Here is a 27095-nt window from a genome sequence, read left to right as displayed (position 1 = left end):
TACCCTGGCGCCATTACTGGTTCGTTTTCCGGACTTCCATCGGAATCTGTCTTTAAGGGAAAAGTGAGGCTGTGCCTGCGATGACGTCATCAGCTGAACCAGCAGCAGCGACCCGAGGAACAGACTAGTTATGAATGTTGTTGAACTCTTCATGGCTGCCCTGTGAATGAATCGAGGTAGCAAAGAACATAATGAATAAATGGAACGCCATAAGCTCTGGATTATTTCCCGTTCGCGGCGAAAAGGGTATTAACCGAGGGTGTTGAACCCTGGAGAAGAGACATCACATCCTATCATAAAGCTATTATTGCTGCGACTTGTGAGGTAGAGGCCAAATATGGAAAATGAAAGGTAAAGTGTCTGGTTTCATCATTAATAAGCCAGATTTGTTTTTGGAAGTTTATCGTTACACGAAAACAAATTCATTAAAAGTAAAAATATATGATTGAGGAACTAAAGCCGCAATTAATTTCTATGATTAGAAAGGTCTTGCATGCATTCAACTTCCGGAATAGACGAAGAAAACATGTTCGATGAGGCAGAATTTTTTATGATTCTGACTTATTTTGGAAATTTTCCCACATGTTTGAACTCTAACAAAATACTAGTACTCAGGAAGTAACACGCCTACATTGTTTGATCAAAAACTTTTAGCTTATCTTTAATATCATTCATGCATGTTTCCGACTATTTATGTCTTCCCCCAAATCTGCTGGTTTACGAGTGATAGCAAGCAGAATATGTTCTTGGTAGTTAAATATTAAATGTTTTATTTTCCAAACTTCAATTTATGGTTTCCTTTTCTAATCCAAGTATGGCATTTTCTCTGCTTTAACTTTCGGATTCCGAACAGCTCTGATCTTTATGCCGGTTGTAACCATGGCAATCGTGACCATGGAGAACTTGAGAAATCTTCAGTTAGGCAGCAGGCCGTAATCAATGCTACAGAACCTGGCAAGTCTTGGATATGCTTTCAAATTTCTTCAGGCGCATAAAATGAGAGGTAACAAACATTCTGTGCACCAGATGAATTGCATTTGGGTTATCGATATCCTAACGCCATAATTGATTCATGTGACGATGGGCTCCGTATCCATGACAACGCAGATGTAAATCTCTGCTGGTCGACAGGTTATACACCCGAACACGATATATCGAACAAGCTTTTAGACGACCAATTTACAAACTGTCCGATTGTGTACTTTCGTATTCAGTGCGTTATGCATTTGGCTAATCAGATTTTCTGAAGATTTCTTTCCCGGTCAAAACACCACTATTCACTGATGGCAAGTCCGTCAGCAGTAATTTGTATTGTTTGGGGGTAAAAGACATATTCATGGAAAACATACATCCGCGTAGAATACAAACTCCGCAGAAGTATTTGCAAGCAGCAGGTAGTTTCGTGTGACCGCAGCGCTTCACCCAAAATATACAACGTTATATTTCAACACCGTGTTCTGTATACCTTATCTTTTAGTCTGTTCGCCTGTCATGTGGTGTCTCTTTGTCTGCTTGTCTCTTTGTCTGCTTATCTATCTATCTATCTATCTATCTATCTATCTATCTATCTATCTATCTATCTAGCTAGCTACCTAGCTAGCTATCTATCTAGCTAGCTATTGATCGATCGATCGATCATCTATCTATCTGTCTGTCTGCCTGTCTGTCTGTCTGTCTGTATGTATATCTGTGCGCCCGTCTCTCTGACGTTTCCAGTTGCTTTTGCGTCGTCCAAGCATGTGTGTCTATCTTGTTGTTTTCCTTCATCATTCTCAAATCATTGTCTACATTGTAGTCTGTCTTTCCTCGAGTCTTAAGGGCCTTGTCATACTTTCGATTTAGCCAGCGTAAGCCGACGTATCAAAATTTGTGAAAAACGCTGGCTTGCTGAACTAACGAGTATTTTTCAATTTTGGGCGTATACATCATAGCGTACTCATAGGTTAAAAATAAGTTTTGGGTACCTAGACAATTATCTAGACGCATTCGACTTATGAGTAACTTACAAGTAACGTTTGTGAACGTGTGTCAACGAGCGCATAACCTATCTCCAACTGCTTATGGCCCGTGTGTGCGGGACGTATGAGCCATACTACACCCACAAGTTTGTTTGTTTTTTAAGTGCATGCACAAAAGTTTTCGACGACCTTCATGCTGAAACACGATGGTACCAGCGTGCTTCAGGGAGCTCTTAACTTATACAAAACTTACCTATAACGTATTGGACGTACGCCCAGCCTATTCGCGGCCAAATTTTTCATACGTTGGCGTACGCTGGCTAAATCGTCAAGGTGTGACAGGGTCATAGATAGCGAAAAAGTCTCGTTTTCACTTTTGATTTGCTTTTAAGGTACAACTTCACGAGGTTATCGCAACTGATCAAACTTGGACCTTCTGGCCCTTTCCAGTTAAACAAAGACTAAATACATTAAAACTTCGAGTTTCAGAAATCATGTCCTTTGTGCTTGAATACCGCATCAATAAACCATGGCAGTAATTATATACCCAAATATTTGCTCAAAAAATGTCTTTCTCTTTTTGGAAAACTTCTGAGTTTAATGGAATCATCCATTCTAAGTTAGACGCGAATTTACGTCAAAAAAGTCGATTTGAAAAAGAGGGAAATTGGTTCGAGTTGAAAAACAAGCAACCGATATGCTCAGAAACTTTTAAAAGTAAATCTTGGGGTTCGGAAAGCGATTGAACTCAAAAACGTGATGATGAGACTGTTGAGTGATGAGAAGACATTGCGTCTACGTGTCAATCGTGCAGAGGAGTGACTGTGCACACATGACCCGGAATTTTCATATTGAAATATAAAGGGCAATTTTGCTAAGTCCTATGGGGGTCTCAAAATATTTTTTTCTTTTATTGACAAAATTATGAAAATACAATGTTTATTATTTGTCAAGTTTTCAGGTCAAAGGAAGTACTATAAGTTTTCCGTAAAAGTTACCACGGTATTTTGATACAAATGTATCGTACACTAGGTAGCATAAACTTTCGAAATATGGTGGGAATCGACCGCAAAATATTTTCAGTTTGACAAAATTAAACTTAGAAAATTGCGCAAGAAATCAGCACACTACTTCCGCATTTGATTATGTGATACCGCTGAGAGTGCTGCAATGTTTAGAAACCACATCAATTAACGGTCATTTTACGACCTAGCATGTCGACTGTTAATTTTATTTAGAGGGACTCATCATTACATGTACATGTGCCGGTATAAATGAAGTCTTAAAGATGGACGTTGTAGACTTTTCAAGAAGGAAGCCATTGAGAAATCTCTGACCCAGGTTATAATGATACTGGAATAGAGAGAATACAACCTACCTTCACTGGTTTAGCCTGGCAGATTCTTAACCCAGCTACACTTGAGGATCAATCTTGCACTTATGTAGATAAACACTGCGGAAGCTGGAAGTAGCTGAATGAAACAAGAAAGCTTATATTCCAGAGTTTGTTAACACTATAGACTGACTGGATGTCAGCCAAAAATTGCTGTCTTTGCTCAGTACATGTAGCTATATTATCAGACCCTGTCACGTTAAGTTTCGGATCAATTTTTACCTCAGATTTCATACTCAATGTTGAACAAAGCCTCTTCCCACTCTTTGCTTTCATGTCCATTCCATATGCAAAATTTTACCAAGATGTTTGAAAGAGAACACTTTCTGACCAGATAAAAGGATTAAGTTGGCATGATGACAAATAAATATGTCAACTGAGGTTAACACAAACCACAGTAATGCTGTGTTGCAGATAACATTTTGAAAAATTAGATATTTATAACGAGAGTAATCCCTAGTTATCACTGGTACAATTGCACTATGGGATACACTATCCATGGACAGTTAACTTGCATACACTAGAACAATAACAAATGAAAACGTCACCATAGGTCAATGCAATTAAGCTGTAGTAATGCTGTATGGAGGACAACATTTTGAAAAATTAGATATTCATAAAATAAAATCACTGATACAATTGTATTATGGGACAACTATATGATAAGCTGTGCATCATAGACTGTGGAGCTAACAATAAAAAGATTATTCCTTGATGTTTGTCGTGCCCCAGGTGTATCAAAGTCTTGATTGTTGATATGCAAAAGAAAGTCAAATGGGTGTGGCAAAACAGAAAACAACATTAATCCACGGAAAACAAGACAGAATTCAACATACCTAATTAATTGTGGCTGAGTTGGAAAATTTTCGTCCTTTTGCTGGTAGTCAGTAGTTCACAGGTGTCGACATTCGTCATGTAAATTTCATTTTTCTGGCAGAGAATACAAGTCATCACTGGAAGTCAGCACAAACAGGTAGCAAGTTGTCAACAGGTAAGGTCAAAGGTCAGAGGATATCAACCATTTTATCGCAGGGAATCCTAGTGACAACAAAGTAATATAATTTGGGAAAGCATCTCTTTTAGAACCTAATGAATCGTGTAAACTGAAACACAGACTTATTGTGTTAATATAAAGTTGGACTGCTTCACAATATACAATGCCTTTGTAGACATAAAACTCACTATCTTTGATTCATTTTACCTTGTTAAGAAGTACTGTGGGTCTGTAGGTGTACAAAGAAAGTTCATTTAAGGTCACTCTATTGTGTGCCGAAATTTAGGTAATGCATCACAAAAACTTTACAAATGTTAAACATTTGAAAAGCCAGTAAGTTGAGGCATAGTATCATCCAGTGGGAAGTAAAACTATGGAAAGACATTGGGTGATTACATAGTCTATTTGGTTTGAAGTTTAGGAAGAAATTTCACCTCAGTTCCATAGAAAATGTTAAACCAAGCCCTTTCCACTCTCTACTTTCATGTCCATTTCATACGCAAAATTTGACCCAGATGTTTGAAAGAGAAGTCTTCACACTTTCTGACCAGACACAAAGCATTAAGTTGGCACGGTGACAAATAAAACGGTCACCTATAGTGGTGTATTGAAGAGAATGTTTAGGAACATTAGATGTTTACAATGAGAGGATTATGTGTCTGATATATTTGCACTATGGGATTATCTACGGTCAATTTATTAAATTTACCAATACATCACATCATTATTATTATGTCAACATATCTCATTCTACCCTAATCATTGGATGAATTACATGTACACAACAGCAGAATTTACATAGTCAATGAAATTAAAGCAAGTCTGGCAAAGAGTAAACCTCTACAAACTTCCTAACAATCAGGATTATGATTATATTAGACCTGCAAATAGCATTGGGTAACACATTTCAATATAGAAATGACCTCCATGGTTCCAATTAAAATTTGGACTTAAGATTGCACCCCTTGTTGTTGGATGTAATGGAGATAACGTGAAGGAAGGCAGATGACATAGGCATTGAAATAGAGGTTACTACAATGGAATTATGGGATACTTCTTTTTCTGAATTTTTGCCTATAACTTGATTTGATGTCAAATGTCACAAAAATAAGATAACAATATATTTATGATACAAACACTCTATGACACCTAGATTCTATAAGAGGGAGTTCTGTATTGTACACAAATATATGAACTTGTATCAATTTACTTATAACCTTTGCACAAGTATTTCTCTGTCTCAACTCAAGATACAAAGTCTGTGTCAATGAATGCTTGAACTAGTGTAAATTACTTACATCAAGACACTTCATTCCAGTCACCAGAATCCATGTCTTCTCTTGCCAATACAGTCACTGAATCCAGTCTCAGCTTTCAAGTCATGATATTTGGTGATACCATGCAGAACAGATCTGCCATACTTGGATTCAAGAGAATTTCCTCCAATCCTTTACATCTGTCTGTTGTAATATCTGTAAATATTGTGACACAGTGATGTCAGTGACTTAAAGACAGATGTTCTCCCACCTTGACTCTGTTTACTTGTGGGTAGACATTGAAATAATCTTTCTAATGAAATGGTCACTTTGTAAATAGTCACACAGAACAAACAGCAGTGTTAGAACATGGCCATCCATGAGCTGACAAATTTAAATTCAAACTCACAAATATATAATATGTAGCAGAGATGTATACCAAACTTTTTGGAGAAACCCTGCAGGTTTCAAATAGTTGGAGGGAATATAGGATTGCTTTTCATGGATAATTGCTGACAGGAGACAGGAAATATTGTACTTTGAGAAAGTGGATTGGTGTTTACTGGCTGCCAGCCCTGATATGCACCGCTGTATAGTATACTACTGTATTGACACTTTGCCATTGAAATACTGGATCCATAACAAGGTTTTAGAAATAATTTGCAAGTAAGTCATCAAAATAGCAATATTGCATGGAAAAAAATGTGGAATGGCAAATAGCAGTTTTTCTTATGATAGTTGAAGGTGGTTAAAATATATACATGTAAGTTATCATTACTATTTTATCATCATTTTTTGTTTAATTTAGAATCTTGGAAAGATTGAATATAGTAGGAGTGACAGAAAGACAACTGCATCATGTAATTGAATGTAGTAGGAGTGACAGAAAGACTACTGCATCATGTAATTGAATGTAGTAGGAGTGACAGAAAGACTACTGCATCATGTAATTGAATGTAGTAGGAGTGACAGAAAGACTACTGCATCATATAATTGAATGTTAGTAGGAGTGACAGAAAGACTACTGCATCATATAATTGAATGTTGTAGGAGTGACAGAAAGACTACTACATCATGTAATTGAATGTAGTAGGAGTGACAGAAAGACTACTGCATCATGTAATTGAATGTAGTAGGAGTGACAGAAAGACTACTGCATCATGTAATTGAATGTAGTAGGAGTGACAGAAAGACTACTGCATCATGTAATTGAATGTAGTAGGAGTGACAGAAAGACTACTGCATCATGTAATTGAATGTAGTAGGAGTGACAGAAAGACTACTGCATCATGTAATTGAATGTAGTAGGAGTGACTGAAAGACTACTGCATCATGTAATTGAATGTAGTAGGATTGACTGAAAGACTACTGCATCATGTAATTGAATGTAGTAGGAGTGACTGAAAGACTACTGCATCATGTAATTGAATGTAGTAGGAGTGACAGAAAGACTACTACATCATGTAATTGAATGTAGTAGGAGTGACTGAAAGACTACTGCATCATGTAATTGAATGTAGTAGGATTGACTGAAAGACTACTACATCATGTAATTGAATGTAGTAGGAGTGACTGAAAGACTACTACATCATGTAATTGAATGTAGTAGGAGTGACAGAAAGACTACGCATCATGTAATTGAATGTAGTAGGAGTGACTGAAAGACTACTGCATCATGTAATTGAATGTAGTAGGAGTGACAGAAAGACTACTGCATCATGTAATTGAATGTAGTAGGAGTGACAGAAAGACTACTGCATCATGTAATTGAATGTAGTAGGAGTGACAGAAAGAACTACTGCATCATGTAATTCAATGTAGTAGGAGTGACAGAAAGACTACTGCATCATGTAATTCAATGTAGTAGGAGTGACAGAAAGACTACTGCATCATGTAATTGAATGTAGTAGGATTGACTGAAAGACTACTGCATCATGTAATTGAATGTAGGATTGACTGAAAGACTACTACATCATGTAATTGAATGTACCGGTAGTAGGAGTGACTGAAAGTCTACTACATCATGTAATTGAATGTAGTAGGAGTGACAGAAAGACTACTATATCATGTAATTGAATGTAGTAGGAGTGACAGAAAGACTACTGCATCATGTAATTGAATGTAGTAGGAGTGGTAGAAAGACTACTACATCATGTAATTGAATGTAGTAGGAGTGACTGAAAGACTACTGCATCATGTAATTGAATGTAGTAGGAGTGACAGAAAGACTACTACATCATGTAATTGAATGTAGTAGGAGTGACAGAAAGACTACTACATCATGTAATTGAATTTAGTGGGCGTGACAGAAAGACTGCATCATGTAATTGAATGTAGTAGGACTGACAGAAAGACTACTACATCATGTAATTGAATGTAGTATGAATGACTGGAAGACTACTGCATCATGTAATTGAATGTAGTAGGAGTGACTGAAAGACTACTGCATCATGTAATTGAATGTAGTAGGAGTGACAGAAAGACTACTACATCATGTAATTGAATGTAGTAGGAGTGGCAGAAAGACTACTGTATCATGTAATTGAATGTAGTAGGAGTGACAAAAGACTTGGTAGACAGCAAGAAACATTTAGTCTATAAAACAAAACATCTTTCATTTGATATTTCCCAGTCTGAATGACTCTTATTTCAGAGTGCAATTACTGCACTCCAACAATAATTCAATGTCTGGAGTAAAATCATTCAATTTTTGAAGGGAAATAACTCACTAAATGGCGGTGACATCGCACCAAACTGTGCAGTAATTTTCTTCAAATTGTTTGTAAACACCACCAATCTTTCAACAACTAAACTGGCAAGCCCTCTATCATACGAAAAACAAGAAAGTTGAAAACAACAAAATCAGAACTGAAATCCATAAGAACTAATTACCAGTTCTGATTTTCTTGAAAAGGAAATTCTAGCTGTGAATACAGCCACACATGATTGGAAGATCTCTAGTAGCAAATGAACAATGATCTATTTTACACTAGATACAAACACTGTGCTAAGAAAGGGTGAAGTATGCTTTGTGAACAACACCAGTATACTTGTCTTACTGGAGACTCGTGTGACAAAACTACAAACGCTATTGTGACCAGTGTTGAAGTCTATGCTGTTACTTCACGAATTTGGAGGCAGCGAAAACACAGAAACTTTTTCAGTTTTGGGGTGAAATGGATGTTGTGAAAAGCACAAAAGATGTTCTCCAAGAATCCATAACTTTGGCTTACAAAGATAATTGTTACCGTCTTTTACACTCAACAAATGTCATAATGAAATCGTCATGGCAAACAAGTAACTCTAACACAGTTCAATCCACTCCACCACAATGGTGGATCAAAGTTTGACATGAATTTGCTGAACAAAATGCTACACTGATATTACAATGCAGCAAACATAAATAAAGAATAAAAAAATAAATAAACATGGCAGTTCAAACTCTTTGAAATGACTGGAATCTATAAACACCTGCTTAAAAAATCACTTTAATTTTGAATGTTGCTGATGAAAATTATTATTATGCACATGACAAATGAAATCATCCTCTAACACCTATCACCAGATTATAACAACAGCCACACAAACAACTTCCATTATCCTGCTAGACCACACTCCAAACAGTGATGGCACCTGACATAAGGCTTCCATCCACGACTCACAACTCACTCTACATAACTGGCCTCAACATTTCTACCTCATGTTACAATGAGATGCACTCATGTTGGCATTCTGAGTTCACAATGTCTTCCGAACATGGCATACTAGCATATATCTAAAAACAAAACTTTTGGACTAATGTGCAGCACCTTGGAAACTGTTACCTAATTGGTTGGCTCAATCTCACCGTTATCATTGCATTATACACAATAGACTCCCTAAGTTGCTTTGAATAGTGACCATCGGACCAATCAGAAGCCAGCTGCACATCAGCAGAAATGTTTTGATTGTTCTTTGAGTGATGTAAGCCTTTCTCAGAACACCAGCACTGTGTTTGGAGTGTGTACTAATACAACGGTTGTGTCTGCCAGTTCAAATTTTCCCCATCCTAACAATTGTATCACTACATCTAACTTGCATTGACAATTGTGAAGATTTTAACCAATTCAGCCCATCTGTAAATAATGCATCTTTTCATCTCATCTAGAACCCCCTACATATAGCAATGAATTGATCCAGCCTAGTGCTGCAATATAGACCACTGAGACTGTTCCACTGTAAAGCAAGGGGTGGCAAGGCTTGTGCCATTTGAAAGATCACAGGTTATGAGTGTCACAATGCCATGATGTTTGAAACATGCACAGCTTCACTAAAGAGATTTTTAATGATGGAACAGACGTGTCTTGGTGAACACCAATGTAATGCCATGCTCATCACAAGCTTTTTTGATGATTTGATCCTGGGGCGATGCGATGAACTCAACACCACTCTGTGAAACAAGACATGGTAAAAGATATTGGAGTCATTGTTCAATCGTGAAGATGATGAAATGCTGCGAATAAACCCAGTCTTAAACATTTTCCTGTCATCACTCTCATGTAATGCTTTATCATCAATTATGTCAATTTAAAGATTGATACAAAAACAACACAGTTTATCATCACAATATACATTGAGTACTGAGTACCGGTACATAGTTTATCATCACAATATACATTGAATACAGAGTACACAGTTTATCATCACAATATACATTGAGTACAGAGTACATAGTTTATCATCACAATATATATTGAGTACAGAGTACATAGTTTATCATCATAATATACATTGAGTACAGAGTACATAGTTTATCATCACAATATACATTGAATACAGAGTACATAGTTTATCATCACAATATACATTGAGTACAGAGTACATAGTTTATCATCACAATATACATTGAGTACAGAGTACATAGTTTATCATCACAATATATATTGAGTACAGAGTACATAGTTTATCATCACAATATACATTGAGTACAGAGTACATAGTTTATCATCACAATATACATTGAGTACAGAGTACATAGCTTATCATCACAATATACATTGGATTCAGAGTACATAGTTTATCATCAAAATATACATTGAATACATAGTACACAGTTTATCATCACAATATACATTGAGTACAGAGTACATAGTTTATCATCACAATATACATTGAGTACAGAGTACATAGTTTATCATCACTATACATTGAGTACAGAGTACATAGTTTATCATCACAATATACATTGAGTACAGAGTACATAGATTATCATCACAATATACATTGAGTACAGAGTAACATAGTTTATCATCATAATATACATTGAGTACAGAGTACATAGTTTATCATCACAATATACATTGAGTACAGAGTACATAGTTTATCATCACAATACATTGAGTACAGAGTACATAGTTTATCATCACAATATACATTGAATACAGAGTACACAGTTTATCATCACTATACATTGAGTACAGAGTACATAGTTTATCATCATAATATACATTGAGTACAGAGTACATAGTTTATCATCATAATATACATTGAGTACAGAGTACATAGTTTATCATCACAATATAATTGAGTACAGAGTACATAGTTTATCATCATAATATAAATTGAGTACAGAGTACATAGTTTATCATCATAATATACATTGAGTACAGAGTACATAGTTTATCATCACAATATACATCGAATACATAGTACACAGTTTATCATCACAATATACATTGAGTACAGAGTACATAGTTTATCATCACAATATACATTGAGTACAGAGTACATAGTTTATCATCACAATATACATTGAGTACAGAGTACATAGTTTATCATCATAATATACATTGAGTACAGAGTACATAGTTTATCATCATAATATACATTGAGTACAGAGTACATAGTTTATCATCACAATATACATTGAATACAGAGTACACAGTTTATCATCACAATATACATTGAGTACAGAGTACATAGTTTATCATCACAATATACATTGAGTACAGAGTACATAGTTTATCATCACAATACATAGAGTACAGAGTACAGTTTATCATCACAATATACATTGAGTACAGAGGAGTACATAGTTTATCATCACAATATACATTGAGTACAGAGTACATAGTTTATCATTACAATACACATTAAGTACATAGTTCTATTATTCTTACCTGATATGCCCTGTCAATGTTATCTCTGAATGGAAAGAATGCATCGGAACTCAGCGCTACACCTTTCAACTTAGCGGCCCATTCTTCACGTTCAGCCTATAAATATCCAAAGAGTAAATTAGTGCCTTGATATTAGTGTCTTATGGAGAATATCCCTGTGAATTGTGATGGGAATGACTCAATGCATACAGTTCTGATGTACTGTAATTGATGAAAACTTGTAACTCAGACAAAAATATACACAATGCTGATGTCAATTTTGACAGAAATTCAAATTTATTGTTGTAGCACCAGTGGACTAGAGTTGCAGATAAGAATTGTTCTGAGCCTTGATGGGTGATTTCATTCTTTTTCGTAAAACACTAATGACAAAAGTATCATTGCAATACTATAAGGGCATTGTAAAATAGCTACTATTTCAGACAAAACTTGTTTTTGCCCATTGATCGTACAGCTACACAATTACATGAAATAAACCCTACTGATCAGAATAATGCCATGTACATAAATGATGTTAATCTTTTAATTCATAAATTCAACCTGATTACATACAAAATCAAGCCACTTTCTGCAATGATGCAGTAACCATTGAAAGAACAGCAATGTCACAAGAAATGAATAAGAATAGATTTTTACCTTGGACAGCTGTTCAGGTGGTGTTTCAAACATGGCTTCCCATGATGCTTTGTCCATATCCTGTAATCAAAACCATCAGAAATTACATCAATCAGTTATAACATCAAATTTTTAGCAGATTTTATTGTTAGGTCATATCTTCATAGTATATGGAAAATGACAGTTACATTTCATTAATTGCAACAACAACGCAGTCAGACAGATTGAATGGTGACAGTAAGCTACACTCACAAATATCTGATACAGGTCAAAGGTCGATTCAATACACTCAGCTGACCCACAGTTCCATTGACATAGATATCAATAGCGTTAGATCTCTCAGCTCGTTTCACACCTTGAAACGAATTTTCTACCCTGGGTAGGTAACACTGCTGGTGGACAGAATTGTCCCCGAGGTTATCGTTCGCCCAGTTAAAGCGATGAAATTCGTTTCTTCGCTTCGATAAAGTGTGTATGTGCGATGTATGATAGTGAGCATGCGTGCGTGAGTGCTTCACGAACTCTACAACGTGTTGAGCGGCCTCAGTCAGAAAAATGTAACAACTTAGCCGGCTATTGAACCACTCTTTTTTGGGAGTGGAGATTTAGCCGACTGGTTCTGTCTGTGGCCTTTCAGCTAGGCGACTGATGCCGTATGTTGTGGGTTCGAATCTGATTGAAAACATTCCGAATTGTTTAAATTTAACTTCTAGAACCTTGGGATGCTGACGTAACCACCTACAATGCAATGAAAACTGATGATGCTTAAAGCTGCAATTTTCAATCCCAGGTTCTGGCATTAGTGGAGTTCTCCTCCCAGTCAAACACTTGGCCAGTACGATGTTTGATTTCTATAACATTAATTACACAAACTGATCTCAACCTTTTGGCACATTTTGCTAATCCTGCAAACAGAGTTTATACAAGCGTTTGATTGACGATCGGTTCAAATCGCCAACGGTCATTGATTCCCCACCACCAACGCTCGAATTTCCTAAAAAATCATCTTCCAGTTGCATTAGAATTTGAATATAACCACAGAGTTCAATCGGCAGCAGCTTCGCACTAACCGCTCGGCAGTCTGTCTGCGTTTTTGCAGCCGGAAAAAACCCTAAAAAGTGGCATTTTCTGGAGCATGTGCACATGTGTTGCTTATTTGGTGTCCACTTACACAATGAACGCCGCCATAGCTTCTCGCCTTTTAAAGGGAGGCTCCCGCCTTTAAGAAGATAATGCCGTATCAGTAATGAGATCAATTGAAAGAAGCGCTATGGCATCCTTTACCATGTAGGTGTAAATAAATGGAGCACCTGCCTCAGAACACTTAGATTTTGTTGAGGGTGTTTGCTTGGCTTTGAGTAATTCTTTGCACACTTACCAATTATTTGCCTTATCACCAGCCAGTCTGGTGCAATGTATCCTGGATTGTTGTCCAGCTCCTATTCCAATCACCTGACCATCTCTGGCATAGCAGACAGAGTTGGACTGTGTGTATTTCAATGCTATGGTGGCTACAATCAGATCCCTGATTGCAGACTCTGGTAACTGGAGATGAAACACAGATAAGTGTTAGACAAGTCGGTCTTTAGTGACCATTACATATCACTGCCTAAATACATGGGTTTATGTGCCCGAAAGCAGGTAAAATTTGCCAAACTCAAGAAGGGCAAATTGTTTCCTGCTGCGAGGACACATAAACCCATGTATTCAGGCAATAATATTTTTATTACATGCATCTTCACAGTAATGCTATATGACATTGAGATACATGCTATATCATTCACAGGGCCCAATAACTTCTCAGATGTTCCTATTAAAATCAATGCACTCATTAGCAAATACATAGAGGCATGTAATAAAGAATCATATGACCAGTAACTCTGCGATGGTTGGTCTAGAGTAATCACCATGTCTTCCCTGATCAATACCTATCTACGGACTTTATCAGCAATTGACAAGGACGTTTGAGATCGAAATACCATTTGAGACTATAATTTTCAGTTTATCATTTTTGTTGAACATTGTGCCTGTCATATTTATGATATTATGACCAATAAGTTTGCAAATTTTACTCACATCTTTCTTGTCTGTTGCAATGTTGGAAAACATTTCTTTGTTGATGACTGCATCATTGTGTCTCTGTTCCATCTGAAGACCAAACAGAGTTCTTGTTTCCATGGTAACAGGCTCATAATCTGGATCCATCTGCAAGGAGGGGGAGAAAATATACTGATGAGATTCGGAAGGAAGGTGGGTGATGATAAATGGGAAAGAGCAATGGAGGGAAAATAAACTGGAAGGAAATTTGCATATACACATACTGTACTTCGCATACACACACACTGTACTTGGCACACACACTGTACTTGGCACACACATAGTGTACTTGGCATACACACATACTGTACTTAGTATACACACATAGTGTACTTTGCATACACACATACTGTACTTGGCATACACACATACTGTACTTGGCATACACACATACTGTACTTGGCATACACACATACTGTACTTGGCATACACACATACTGTACTTGGCATACACACTGTACTTGGCATACACACATACTGTACTTGGCATACACACATACTGTACTTGGCATACACACATACTGTACTTGGCATACACACATACTGTACTTGGCATACACACATACTGTACTTGGCATACACACATACAGTACTTGGCATACACACATACTGTACTTGGCATACACACATACTGTACTTGGCATACACACATACTGTACTTGGCATACACACATACTGTACTTGGCATACACACATACAGTACTTCACATACATGTGATCGCTCCTTCAGTTATGCCGCTGCAATCCTATGGAACCAGCTACCAATCACTATCCGTACTGCTCCCAGTATCACCATTTTCAAATCCAGACTCAAAACACTACTTTTTCCAGAAAGCGTATATGTGATTTCCCTCATTGTTCAGCGCCAGTGAGCACTTTATTATAGTGGATACCAGGCGCTATACAAATCATACTTATTATTATTATTATTATACACACATACTGTACTTGGCATACACACATACTGTACTTGGCATACACACATACTGTACTTGGCATACACACATACTGTACTTGGCATACACACATACTGTACTTGGCATACACACACACTGTACTTATTGATATCAGTGTTTATATTCAAGATGGTTAAACACATTGTACTGACAGGGTTCATGATTATACCAAGTCGTTGTAGCATTCAAAGTGGGATATTGAAATAAATCTGTACAACCATGTTCTCTAAGACAATGTTTGAGATAGCCCTTTACAAGCAAATATAGCTCTATACCAGTGAATATATATAGCCGTACATCACTGGATATAGCTCAACGTCTATAGATATGGCCCTATACCAGTAGATGTAACCCTATACCAGTGGATATACGGTAGTCCAATAGCAGAGGACATAGCCCTTCATCAATAGATAGGACCCTAAACCAGTAGATATTATTATAACCTTACAACAATTGATATAGCCGTGTAAGAGTAGATATAGCCCTATAAGTAGATATAGTCCTACACCAGAAGATATAGCCCTACACCAGTAGATATGGTCCTATACATGTAGATCTAGTTCTACACCAGTAGCTATAGCCCTATAATAGTAGAGATAGCCCTATATCTATAAATATGGCCCTATACATATAGATATAGTCCTACATCAGTAGATATGGCCCTAAATGAGTAGATATAGCTCTACATCAATAGATATGGCCCTATACATGTAGATATAGTCCTATATATATATATATCGCCCTACACTAGTAGATATAGACCTACCCCGGTAGATATAATCCTACACCAGTCGATATAGCTATAAATGAGTAGATATAGTCCTACACCAGTTGGTATAGCCATAAACCAGTAGATATAGCCATAAACCAGTAGATATAGCCATAAACCAGTAGATATAGCCATAAACCAGTAGATATAGCCATAAACCAGTAGATATAGCCATAAACCAGTAGATATAGCCATAAACCAGTAGATATAGCCATAAACCAGTAGATATAGCCATAAACCAGTAGATATAGCCATAAACCAGTAGGTATAGCCATAAACCAGTAGATATAGCCATAAACCAGTAAGTATAGCCATAAACCAGTAGGTATAGCCATAAACCAGTAGATATAGCCATAAACCAGTAGGCAAAGCCATAAACCAGTAGATATAGCCATAAACCAGTAGGTATAGCCATAAACCAGTAGATATAGCCATAAACCAGTAGGCATAGCCATAAACCAGTAGTATAGCCATAAACCAGTAGGTATAGCCATAAACCAGTAGATATAGCCATAAACCAGTAGGTATAGCCATAAACCAGTAGGTATAGCCATAAACCAGAAGGTATAGCCATAAACAAGTAGGTATAGACATAAGACATGGATAGCCATAAACCAGTAGATATAGCCATAAGCCAATGGATATAGCCATAAACCAGTAGATATAGCCATAAACCAGTAGGTATAGCCATAAACCAATAGGTATAGCCATAAACGAGTAGATATAGTCCTACACCAGTAGGTATAGCCATAAACCAGTAGGTATAGCCATAAACCAGTAGATATAGTCATACACCAATGGATATAGCCATAAACCAGTAGATATAGTCATAAACCAATGGATATAGCAATAAACCAGTAGATATAGCCCTACACCAGTAGATATAATCCTACTCCAGTGGATATAGTCATAAATCAGTAGATATAGCCATAAACCAATGGATATACCCCTACACCAATAGATATAGCCATACACCACTGGGTTTAGCCCTACAGCGGTAGATATAGCCATAAACCAGTAAGTATACTCTTACACCAGTGGATATAGCCTTTCACCCATAGATATAGCCCTACACCTGTAGATATAGTCCTACAGCAGTAGATATAGGCATAAACCAGTAGATGTAGGCTTACACCAGTCGGAATAGCCATAAACCTGTAGATATAGCCATAAACCAATGGATATAGCTCTACACGTGTAGATATAGCTATAAACCTGTAAGTATAGCGCTACACCAGTGGGTATAGCCATAAACTATTAGATATAGCCCTACACCAGTAGATATAGCCATAAACCATTAGTTATAGCCCTACACCAGTAGATATAGTCCTACAGCAGTAGATATAGGCATAAACCAGTAGATGTAGGCTTACACCAGTCGGAATAGCCATAAACCTGTAGATATAGCCATAAACCAATGGATATAGCTCTACACGTGTAGATATAGCCATAAACCTGTAAGTATAGCCCTACACCAGTGGGTATAGCCATAAACTATTAGATATAGCCCTACACCAGTAGATATAGCCATAAACCAATAGATATAGCCCTACACCAGTGGATATAGCCCTACACCAGTGGGTATAGCCATAAACTATTAGATATAGCCATAAACCATTAGATATAGCCATAAACGAGTAGAAAATGATATAGCCATAAACCAGTAGATATAGCCATACACCAGTTGATATAGCCCTACGCCAGTGGGTATAGCCATAAACCATTAGATATAGCCCTACACCAGTGAGTATACCCATAAACCTGTAGATATAGCCATAGACTATTAGATATAGCGCTACACCAGTGGATATTGCCATAAACCATTAAATACAGCCCTACACCAGTGAGTATACCCATAAACCATTAGATATAGCCCTACACCAGTGGATATTGCCATAAACCATTAGATACAGCCCTACACCTGTAGATATAGCCATAAACCATTAGATATAGCCCTACATCAGTGGATATAGCCATAAAACAGTAGACACATTTTTATACCAGTGGATATAGCCCTACACTAGTAAATATGGCCCTACACCCACACACACACAATAATCTCTAACCAAATCGGAACACACACTATTTTCAAATCAAATTCAAACACACCTTAAGAACACAATATTTTCCTCCTTTCTTCTTGGATAAGATCTTTAAGGCTTCATCTTCATATCCTGGAGCAATGATTCCGTCTGAAACCTTCACAGGGTAAAAACACAAAAGATTACTGACAACAGATTATCTTTAACAAAGAGTTTTAGTCTCATACAGACTGACGAACAAACATGCAAATTTCTTCTGTAGAATGCTGTGATATTGTATTCTGTTTTCAGAATAAGAAACAAATGATGTGGTTATAGTTGAGAGAAGAAGGGCGGCATGCTAACCATTTGCATTTATAAATCATCTGACATAAGAAAAATTGACCTTTGACCTTCTTACCTCCCTTGAGATGATCTTGGCAGTGGGTACATCACAGATATCAGACAATGCAATGAAATCACCAAATGATGACATACGGTCTGCACCTGTCAATGTTAAATCAACACAAAACATCCAATGTTACAGATATGATTAAAAATTATCAAATTACAATATTTATGGCTTGTGTTATTAAAGGGAAATAGTCATCAGAACTGTGCATGTGCGAGTTTCTTGTTTACAAACAATGTATTTTGTGCACGATATCTAGATGCATCTCATCATCATAGCTGGAACATTTAAATTATACAATGTAGATTCTGACACTGACAGACATGTTTTAATTTTCATCAATCACCATCGTACCAGTACCTTGGATACAGTGTTTACATTGGTGGCATGGGTCCCATACGACCTTTGAGTGTAGTTCTGACCACTGTATCCTGTAACAAGATAACACTCTTGCTGTCCCCTCACAATCTCTCTCTCTCTCTCTCTCTCTCTCTCTCTCTCTCTCTCTCTCTCTCTCTCTCTCTCTCTCTCTCTCTCTCCTCTCACATACACACACACACATTGTTTCCATTGCATTTCTGTATGAGTTTAATCAGTATTTTATATAAATTCAACATGCATCTCTTGATCTTCCAAGATATTTAAAATCTTTGATCCAATTTACAAATTAATGGAAATTTCTTGGTGTACAATTTCCTGGGAGAAAATTATAAACTGAATGGTTTGTAACGTTTCATGATAGACAGACTGACATGAAATTTTTCCAGTGTGCCACAAACAAGTAATTGGCTGGACAATACTGTGAGGGCAGACTTCAAAACACTATTCTCACCTGTAGCTCTAGCATAGGCCATAGCAAGCAGTGTCAATGATGACATTATATCATCAACCATACACAACTTAGCTTGCTCCGCAGACAACTCTGTACCAACTCCAGCTCCTGTCAAATTAATTTACACAATACATCAAGAATATCAGATACTACATATTGTACAAAATGATTCAATGGCCCTGTCACCCATATTCCCTCTCACACAATCTGTAACACTTCAATGTTCCAACTTCCTATTCAAAGAACAATCCATTTGATAACCCACATTTACTACTTATGTCAATAAAATCAAAGTTTACTCTGAGCATTACAAATCTATTTTATTAAAACCTCAGTTTAAAGAGAACTTTGGTAAATATATTAACAATGTTTAGTGACACTCCCACTTGGTAACATTTTTAAAACACATTTTTTATGCCAACGGTAGATATTTGATGTGGCGACTGGCCGCGGATCGCAAGATATCGATAAAAACATGTCCTCAAAAAAGTAAAAGTTTGAAAGTAAAAGTTAGGTGGCCCACCTAAATTCAGTTTCTGAACATCGAACGTTCGGCACTGGGGCCATTGTCAACTAAACTATGGAGTACGAGTCTACGCTGACGCTGCTGTACGCCACAGTACCACTCGCGTCGGTGATCGGTCATGCCCCCTGGGAGAAAGCTGAGTCTTACTGACTTGGCGAAAAAACGAAAAACAATTTTTGCTGATTCCACCAGAATTCGCATAGGTGACTAGCACAGTTACGTGCGGTTGATACATAGCGGCCGCCGCGTGGTATGCATAGACGCATACCACGCGGCGAACCACACGTAACTGTGTGGCAGACGACAAAATGTGGTCATCAGAGGCGGCTAATATTTTACACGTAACTGATATTTATGTGGTATTGGTTAAAAATATCAATAATACAACTGATTGAGAATAATGAAAACGACAAAAACTAAGGAGAAGTTTTAAAAAATTTACCTGAGGTAAAGGCATAATGCTGTATATAAAGTCTTTGCAGTGGGAGGTAAATTAATTGCGTTGTTACGAACTTATTATGGACTCCCTAGAATATCGTACATCAGCACACAACAAATCTTCGGGGATTTCGGGTCATAATCAGAAACGATCGTAAACTTCGGGATGTCAAAAATACGCTCGGGAAATGACATGTTCTTATCTACGTATATCATGCAATCCAAGTGCAGTCACCACATCAAATGTCGACCATTGGCATTTAAAAAATGTTTTTTAAAAATGTTACCAAGTGGGAGTGCCACTTTAATCGATTGACTGAATGGTAAATAGGTCGTATTGTTCTAATGGAAAACTATGAGATACAACTGCTTCTGATGTGATATGACTGTTTCAACAGCAAGTAAACTTTAAAGCTGTACTAAATAGCTTACCGGCAGGACTGACATGTTTGAATGATGCAGCAGCCGGCAGATTGAGGGCGGCCTTCAACTCTTTCACCAGCTGCCATGAATTGAATGCATCACAGAGATTGATAAATCCAGGTGCTCCATTTAAAACTGTCATGGGAGAGAAAATAACAACAATGGTCAGAAAACCGTGGTCCATCACATTGATAGTTGGTACTCAAATGACACAGCAACAATGCAAGCATTCATTGTACTTACTCATTCCACGAAGGTTAACCTAAACCTCGGGATTTGTTTACATATTGTTGAACATCATAATAATCATGTTTGAAATGAACAGATAACTGGTTGATTTATAAACATAACACAATATGAGGTTATTACAAAAATACCGTAAAGGATGCACAAGGACATTGGGGCAGTGTATCGCCTGACGCAAAGTTGAGGGCGATGCGCGGCGACAATGTCCTTGTGCATCCTTTGCGGTGTTTTGTAATAACCTTATTATTATACATCTTACATTTGTGACTGGGGCATCAAATGTCTGTTTTCGTACAATGTCAACAATTTTATTCGATTTATAGTGCAAGTATGGAACGCTTTCTCGGACGCGCTTCTGCAAGTTCTGGATAGTGTGTGTGCACTATACACGTACGTACAGAGCGCGCGCGAGACATGTTCTAGCACTCGTCCAATGAGTCCCTTGAAACCGTTCAACAGTGAACGCGCACATACAGCCTGGCTTTTAAACATATTGTCAGAAAGAGTCTTAATCTCATTTTAAATTTTGTCATCACCAGATTCAAGGAAATGTACCTTCACAAAATATTTTACAGAAAGATTATTGATGGAAGTTCATATCTTATCAGTACGAGACTTCACATCTCACCTTTGACTGGCAGTTCAGGCAGTGTTGTATACAGCTGTGCAGGGGCTTGGTGTGGGTTCATACCGTATCTCAGTGGTAGTTGTGATACACCCTGGCTGTACTCTTTTCTGAAGTAATTAGAGATAGCAGCATCATACTCAGCTGTGTGGTTGAATGCCTGCAACACAAAACATAACGATGAAAGGCTATAAGAAGACCAAGAACTTTGTGATCTATCTAAACCCTGAAATCCATCTCAGGGATTGAAAAACAGGCCTTTAATAAAATGCACTGAATATGTCAAACAGTAAAAAGCTGTGAACCTAAAGCAAATTAAGATATGTCAAAATTCAACAGGAATTCTGCTACTTTTCGAAATCTTAAAGTACATGCCATCTGTGAAATGTAGTGTCCTTATTTTGATTGCAATACTAACCTTGACAGCCAATGTTTTACGCATATCCAGAGTTGTATCGTTGTTTTCTGATTTGGACATTTCATCGGCAATCCTGAAACAGATCAAATGACAAGACTATATCTCCTGATTTCATCACAGAATACACATACAGGGTAGTACAGGACTGTCTTATTGCTGGATTTACATGGCTACTGGTCAGACGACTGTCATATAGCTCCTTGGATAATATTATCATAAGGAGCCTTTAACTTAGTTGTCATTATCACTACGATAATATACTTCAATAATCCTGGCCACAGAACATCACCCTTAATGGGACTGCTTAGCTCCTTAGATATTATTATCATTATGACTGCTCAACTTACTTGTCATAATCACTGGGATCACATACAACAGTGACTCTGGCATGGTTCTTGGCTGCAGCTCTCAATAGAGTAACACCACCTGTTAAGTGAATAGCCACACATCAAATAAGGCCAACAACCCTTTAAAGTGCTACGTTGGTATGATCCAATCTTCAATAACGGTATTATTGAACCAAAGTGGATGGACTCTCAGTGCGATTGTATGGTATTCAACATCGTATTTTGAAACACTTCAACTATTTTGCTAAAAAGTAAAAATATTTGCAGTTTAGAGTGTTTAACTTGCTGATATTGAGTTAAATGTCCTGTGTACAACAATGCACAGTCCCTCCACCAAGAGGAGGGACTGTGAACAATGAAAATACCAGGATGTAGAGGTCATGTACAGCAGTGTTTCCGCTGCCGTTCGCCAATTAGGCAATTGGCGAATGGAATGTCCATTTGGCGAATTTTTTTGAAGGCCAGTTCGCCAGCCTGGCGAATCCAAATTCCTAATGCGGAAGTGTTGAGTCATTGCCACTGTTTTCCCTCTTGGCCTAAGGGGTTTAAAAATGGGTGGTATTGCGCACGCTCTGTTGACTTTTAAACAATAGTCTAGGGGGTTTAAGCTGAACGTAGCTAAAACGTTTTTAATGACCCGCCATGATTGATTTGAATAGCACGCATTGTGCATTGACGGCTCGCTTACATAATGACCTCTTACGGACAGAAAAGCAGCCGACACTGATCAGGGCCAGCTGAATGCAACCCGATAGCCGAGACCCTGAATTGCTGCCGGTAAACTCTCAGTCACTGGCGAGCTCCACTGCCTGTACAAGTGAAAGCAGCAAGAAACGCTAGAAAACGTGACCAAGGGCAGTGTTGAGAAGAAACGTAAATTACAGGAGGAATGGTTTGTCGAATTCCCTTGGTTGATTTTTGAGAAAGACAAACAAATGTTTTTCTGTAAAGTGTGCCAATCAGCAGGGCAGAACAATATTTTGACATCTGGTCGGTCATATGAAGTTTTTAAAAAAGACAACTTCACCAAACATGAACGCACTGCAGGGCACAGACTGGCGAGTAAACTGTAAAGCCCCCAAGCAAAAAATGTCGACAGATTAATGAGGATTGCAATTGTAGGCCCTGATATACGGTAGAGCAATTTGACTTTCAAAACAGAGCTTTCACTGTTTGGTCAAATATGAAAGACAGAAGAATATTTTGTTCTGGTGTACTTTGTAAACTAAATGAACATGAATCATCAAGTATACCTTTCAGAGAAGGACTTGTGGAAAAGCTGAATGCTTTTAGAGAGATCATGGATTGTGAAAGTGAATCACTGACTCTAGATCTGTCCAAGAAAGTATCTTGATCTGTCAGTGTGGGGACAGTGTTCAACAATGTGTTGATACAGTATCTTGACGAACGAGAAATAAAACGTTGTTCACATGACTGTGTTAAAAATATGTGTGTGAACATGTGTATGTTGTTTTCTTTGAAATATACCACTGTGTTCTCCCCAGAGCATTAAAAACATTAAAAACTCATTACCATAACAATTACATGTATTGTTATGCAAATTAGCCACTATATGATTTTTTCCCTGGGGAAAACTCTGTGGGTCACGCTCATACTGAAACATTTGGTTGCAAATGGTGGCTAATCAGTTTTGATGCTAATTAGCCAGTATGGCTAACAGAAAAAATTAGCCAGAGGAAAACACTGTAGAGGTCATATAAAGGTCATCAGCTTAAGTGACAAAAACACACTGACATTGATTGATATCATTGGTAACATGATAAGTTAGCTACACAAATCACAGTATTAGAGCAATGTGAAATATGACAGATAATGATGACATACCGATATCAATCTGTTCCACTGCATCAGAGACAGTTACACCTTCCCTGGATATGGTCTTTACAAATGGATACAAATTACAAGCTACCAACCTGTCAACAAAGGACAGTTTGTTAAAATTGACTTATTTTTGCATGACAAAAGGGCTTTAATATTTCATTTGTCTTCTTTCAGGACATAAAAGCAAAAAAACTGATAATGCGCACCCTGCTTCAAAACATCTTTGCAATCAAGACACTTTTGTCCATACTAAAAGCTTGTTTACAAGTAGAATAGAATTTTTTCCGCATTAAGGACATCTCCTTAAAGCTGATTTCTTTTCTTATTCCACACTACATGGATTTCACTATACAGTCAAACCTTTCAACAAGGGCACCATTGAAAATGCAAAAAATGTTGATGTTCTCAGTTGAGAGATGTTCTCAGAAGCCATGCATTCAACTTGTAAGTAAAAATATTTCTACATTTGTCTAACAAGTCACTGATAGGTGTCCAAATCAGAGAAATACCCTCACTGACAGGTTTCCTGGTGTTTTTGTAGTAAAAAATGACAGAAACCTACTTGACATATTGGAATCCTTGTTTATCCATATCTCCACGGTCAGATTCCATGTCTCGTGCCAAGATACCTGCAGACAGATACAATCACAGAGTGAAAATGGAGAAATGAGATCCCAGTTCAGCTCTCACTATCAAATAATCAAATAAGTTGTCTGAATTCTCACATTTATTTTTTTGCTGGTGTCAGTTTGTTTTGTTGCAGTTGTTGAACCATTTTTGTATTTATACATCAAGATCGTGAAGGGGATACGATTTCCTGAAGGCTTACTTTACTTAAACAGGAAATTCCCCTAGTAAAAGCCGGATTATCGTAAATCTATGCAAATGTAAATAAGCCACACTGCTGATTGGACCTGTTGTGTTTGGTCCCAGAATCCCATAAATTTGCCATGTTCCAAGCGTTCATTGTTATTGAATCTTGCATATGATGTCTGTGAATATATAAAACTTGAGTAAAAAATAAATTGTAAAAATGTTCCATTTATTGTGGGAGAACGCATATGTTTCAAAACGTGTTCCCTGTATGACCATTGGACCCCTACTTGCATATGTTGTGAAAGTGTCCATCATGATTATTCAAATTCATCATATCGTCAATTTGATGCTATCAGAATTCAAAACCTCCCGCCCAGTGTATGCAAATGCATGCATCATCAGTAATCCCCCTATTGTGTGCCCATGGTCCTGTAACTTCCCTTTTAAGATGTATCTTTGTTTAAAGTCATAATGAAGCTATAGCAAAAAGATTGTGACAAATTTAGAAAATCTTCCTTTCCACACAGTTCCAATATTTTAAAAAATACCGTCAAGGACACTATGTGCTCACATTCGGTTTGAATTGGTCCATTCGAGAAATATTTAAACCAGAAAAACAAGAATGACAAAAGCAAATAAGGTCTCCAACTTAGGTACTGGAAGTCATCTTTAGGAACATGCATATCAACTTCTATAGCAATGGGAGAAGCAGATCCTAAATACATAAGCAAATCTCAACAAAAAAAACAGAGAAGGCTTAATAAAAAAGAAAGGTGGGAGTGGGCAAAAATGCACAAGGGATCTGGTAAAAAAGTAATGCTACATCATCAATCTTCTAGAACCCTACCCCCTCCTGAATATCAAATGTTCCACCCCTTGGTATTACATAAGACCAAATGACAGGAAGTACATTTACAACCTTGGAGATTTTTAATTAATGCCATGAGTGTTATCATTCTAATGTAAACAGCACTTAAGTTAGTTACAGATAGTGAAATGCCTTCCACTGTGGGCGGTGATTACAACATCTGGAATTATCCTGGATCCAAATTTCTCATCAGTTCTTGTATGTCTTACATAGAAAAGTTGCAAAAATTGGTCCAAATGAAATAAATCACCTCAGCTTTGTTTTCTGGATCAAATTTTCCTACAAATTGGTACCAAATATGACAAAATTATGTTCACAGCCTTCAAAATTGTCTCACAACATATCCTGGGTTGGTGTAGGTCATTTAAGGTCACAAACTGAGAAAAGTACCTAAAATATACAAATTTTGGGGTTTCCCAACACTTTGAGCAGAAAATTTATTACAAAACTATCAAACAAGGGACTTTATACCAAATTACAAAGCTATCAAACAAGTAATTTTGAGATAAAGTTTTCTTGACCAAAAATGACAATATTGTCTTAAAAATACAATTTTTTATATTTCAGGACAATTTCCACATATCTAACTTAATTGTCATCTCTGTACGTCTGTGTACCAGATATGAAAGCTGTCTGTCCAGTGGTTTTAAAAAGGAAATACTATCTAAGATTTTTTGACCAAAATGACAAAATTGCACAAAAATAGTAATTTTCCCAATTTTGTCATAATTTCAACAAATTAGAAGAGTAACACCCTTGCAAAGAGACAACCCAAATTTGAGAGCGATTGGGCTGGCGGTTTCAGAGAAGAAGAATTTTTACTGAAAATGAGAAAAATCACAAAAAAATTCAGCAAAAATACAAATTAAGGATATCTGCACAATATTCATAAAACTGTATAAGGTTCACCTAAGGTACTTGCACACAAATTTTCAAAGCAATCAAAAAAGCGGTTCTTGAGTTATTAATTCTTAACCATTTTCACATTTTGTAAGCTCATTTGCATAATTTTGGCAATGCAGACTTCATTTGAACAAAATCCCATCTATAGCCCAGGATGCATCTACACACCAAATACCAAGCTG

The 27095-nt window shown here is 37.1% G+C and overlaps 2 protein-coding genes across 3 annotated transcripts in view; both read right to left on the bottom strand.

Annotated features, from left to right (window-relative positions):
* Positions 1 to 27095, bottom strand: part of LOC139127177 (uncharacterized) — a 272426-nt gene that overhangs the window by 165197 nt on the left and 80134 nt on the right. The window lies entirely within an intron of this gene.
* Positions 1 to 27095, bottom strand: part of LOC139127178 (bifunctional purine biosynthesis protein ATIC-like) — a 52007-nt gene that overhangs the window by 21505 nt on the left and 3407 nt on the right. The window contains exons 4-23 of one of the 2 annotated variants that reach the window (XM_070693101.1): positions 24889 to 24955; positions 24330 to 24418; positions 22485 to 22563; positions 22138 to 22210; positions 21723 to 21879; positions 20858 to 20983; positions 19462 to 19569; positions 18639 to 18724; positions 18306 to 18395; positions 14451 to 14579; positions 13753 to 13919; positions 13070 to 13112; positions 12672 to 12733; positions 12396 to 12459; positions 11760 to 11855; positions 8331 to 10030; positions 5644 to 5817; positions 4188 to 4389; positions 3337 to 3420; positions 4 to 160 (exon numbers count right to left, since the gene is read on the bottom strand). In XM_070693101.1, coding sequence (XP_070549202.1) covers positions 9923 to 10030; positions 11760 to 11855; positions 12396 to 12459; positions 12672 to 12733; positions 13070 to 13112; positions 13753 to 13919; positions 14451 to 14579; positions 18306 to 18395; positions 18639 to 18724; positions 19462 to 19569; positions 20858 to 20983; positions 21723 to 21879; positions 22138 to 22210; positions 22485 to 22563; positions 24330 to 24418; positions 24889 to 24955 — 1544 coding nt within the window. In that variant the 3' untranslated portion in view covers positions 4 to 160; positions 3337 to 3420; positions 4188 to 4389; positions 5644 to 5817; positions 8331 to 9922. Of the gene's footprint in view, positions 1 to 3; positions 161 to 3336; positions 3431 to 4187; positions 4390 to 5643; positions 5818 to 8330; positions 10031 to 11759; positions 11856 to 12395; positions 12460 to 12671; positions 12734 to 13069; positions 13113 to 13752; positions 13920 to 14450; positions 14580 to 18305; positions 18396 to 18638; positions 18725 to 19461; positions 19570 to 20857; positions 20984 to 21722; positions 21880 to 22137; positions 22211 to 22484; positions 22564 to 24329; positions 24419 to 24888; positions 24956 to 27095 lie in introns of both variants that reach the window. The other variant, XM_070693100.1, reaches the window with a different exon arrangement.

The sequence above is a fragment of the Ptychodera flava genome, unplaced genomic scaffold, assembly GCF_041260155.1.
Source record: "Ptychodera flava strain L36383 unplaced genomic scaffold, AS_Pfla_20210202 Scaffold_29__1_contigs__length_4469600_pilon, whole genome shotgun sequence".
Lineage (NCBI taxonomy): Eukaryota > Metazoa > Hemichordata > Enteropneusta > Ptychoderidae > Ptychodera > Ptychodera flava.
The sequence above is the reverse complement of the archived record's forward strand: the minus strand, read 5'-3'. Positions and strand labels throughout refer to the sequence as shown.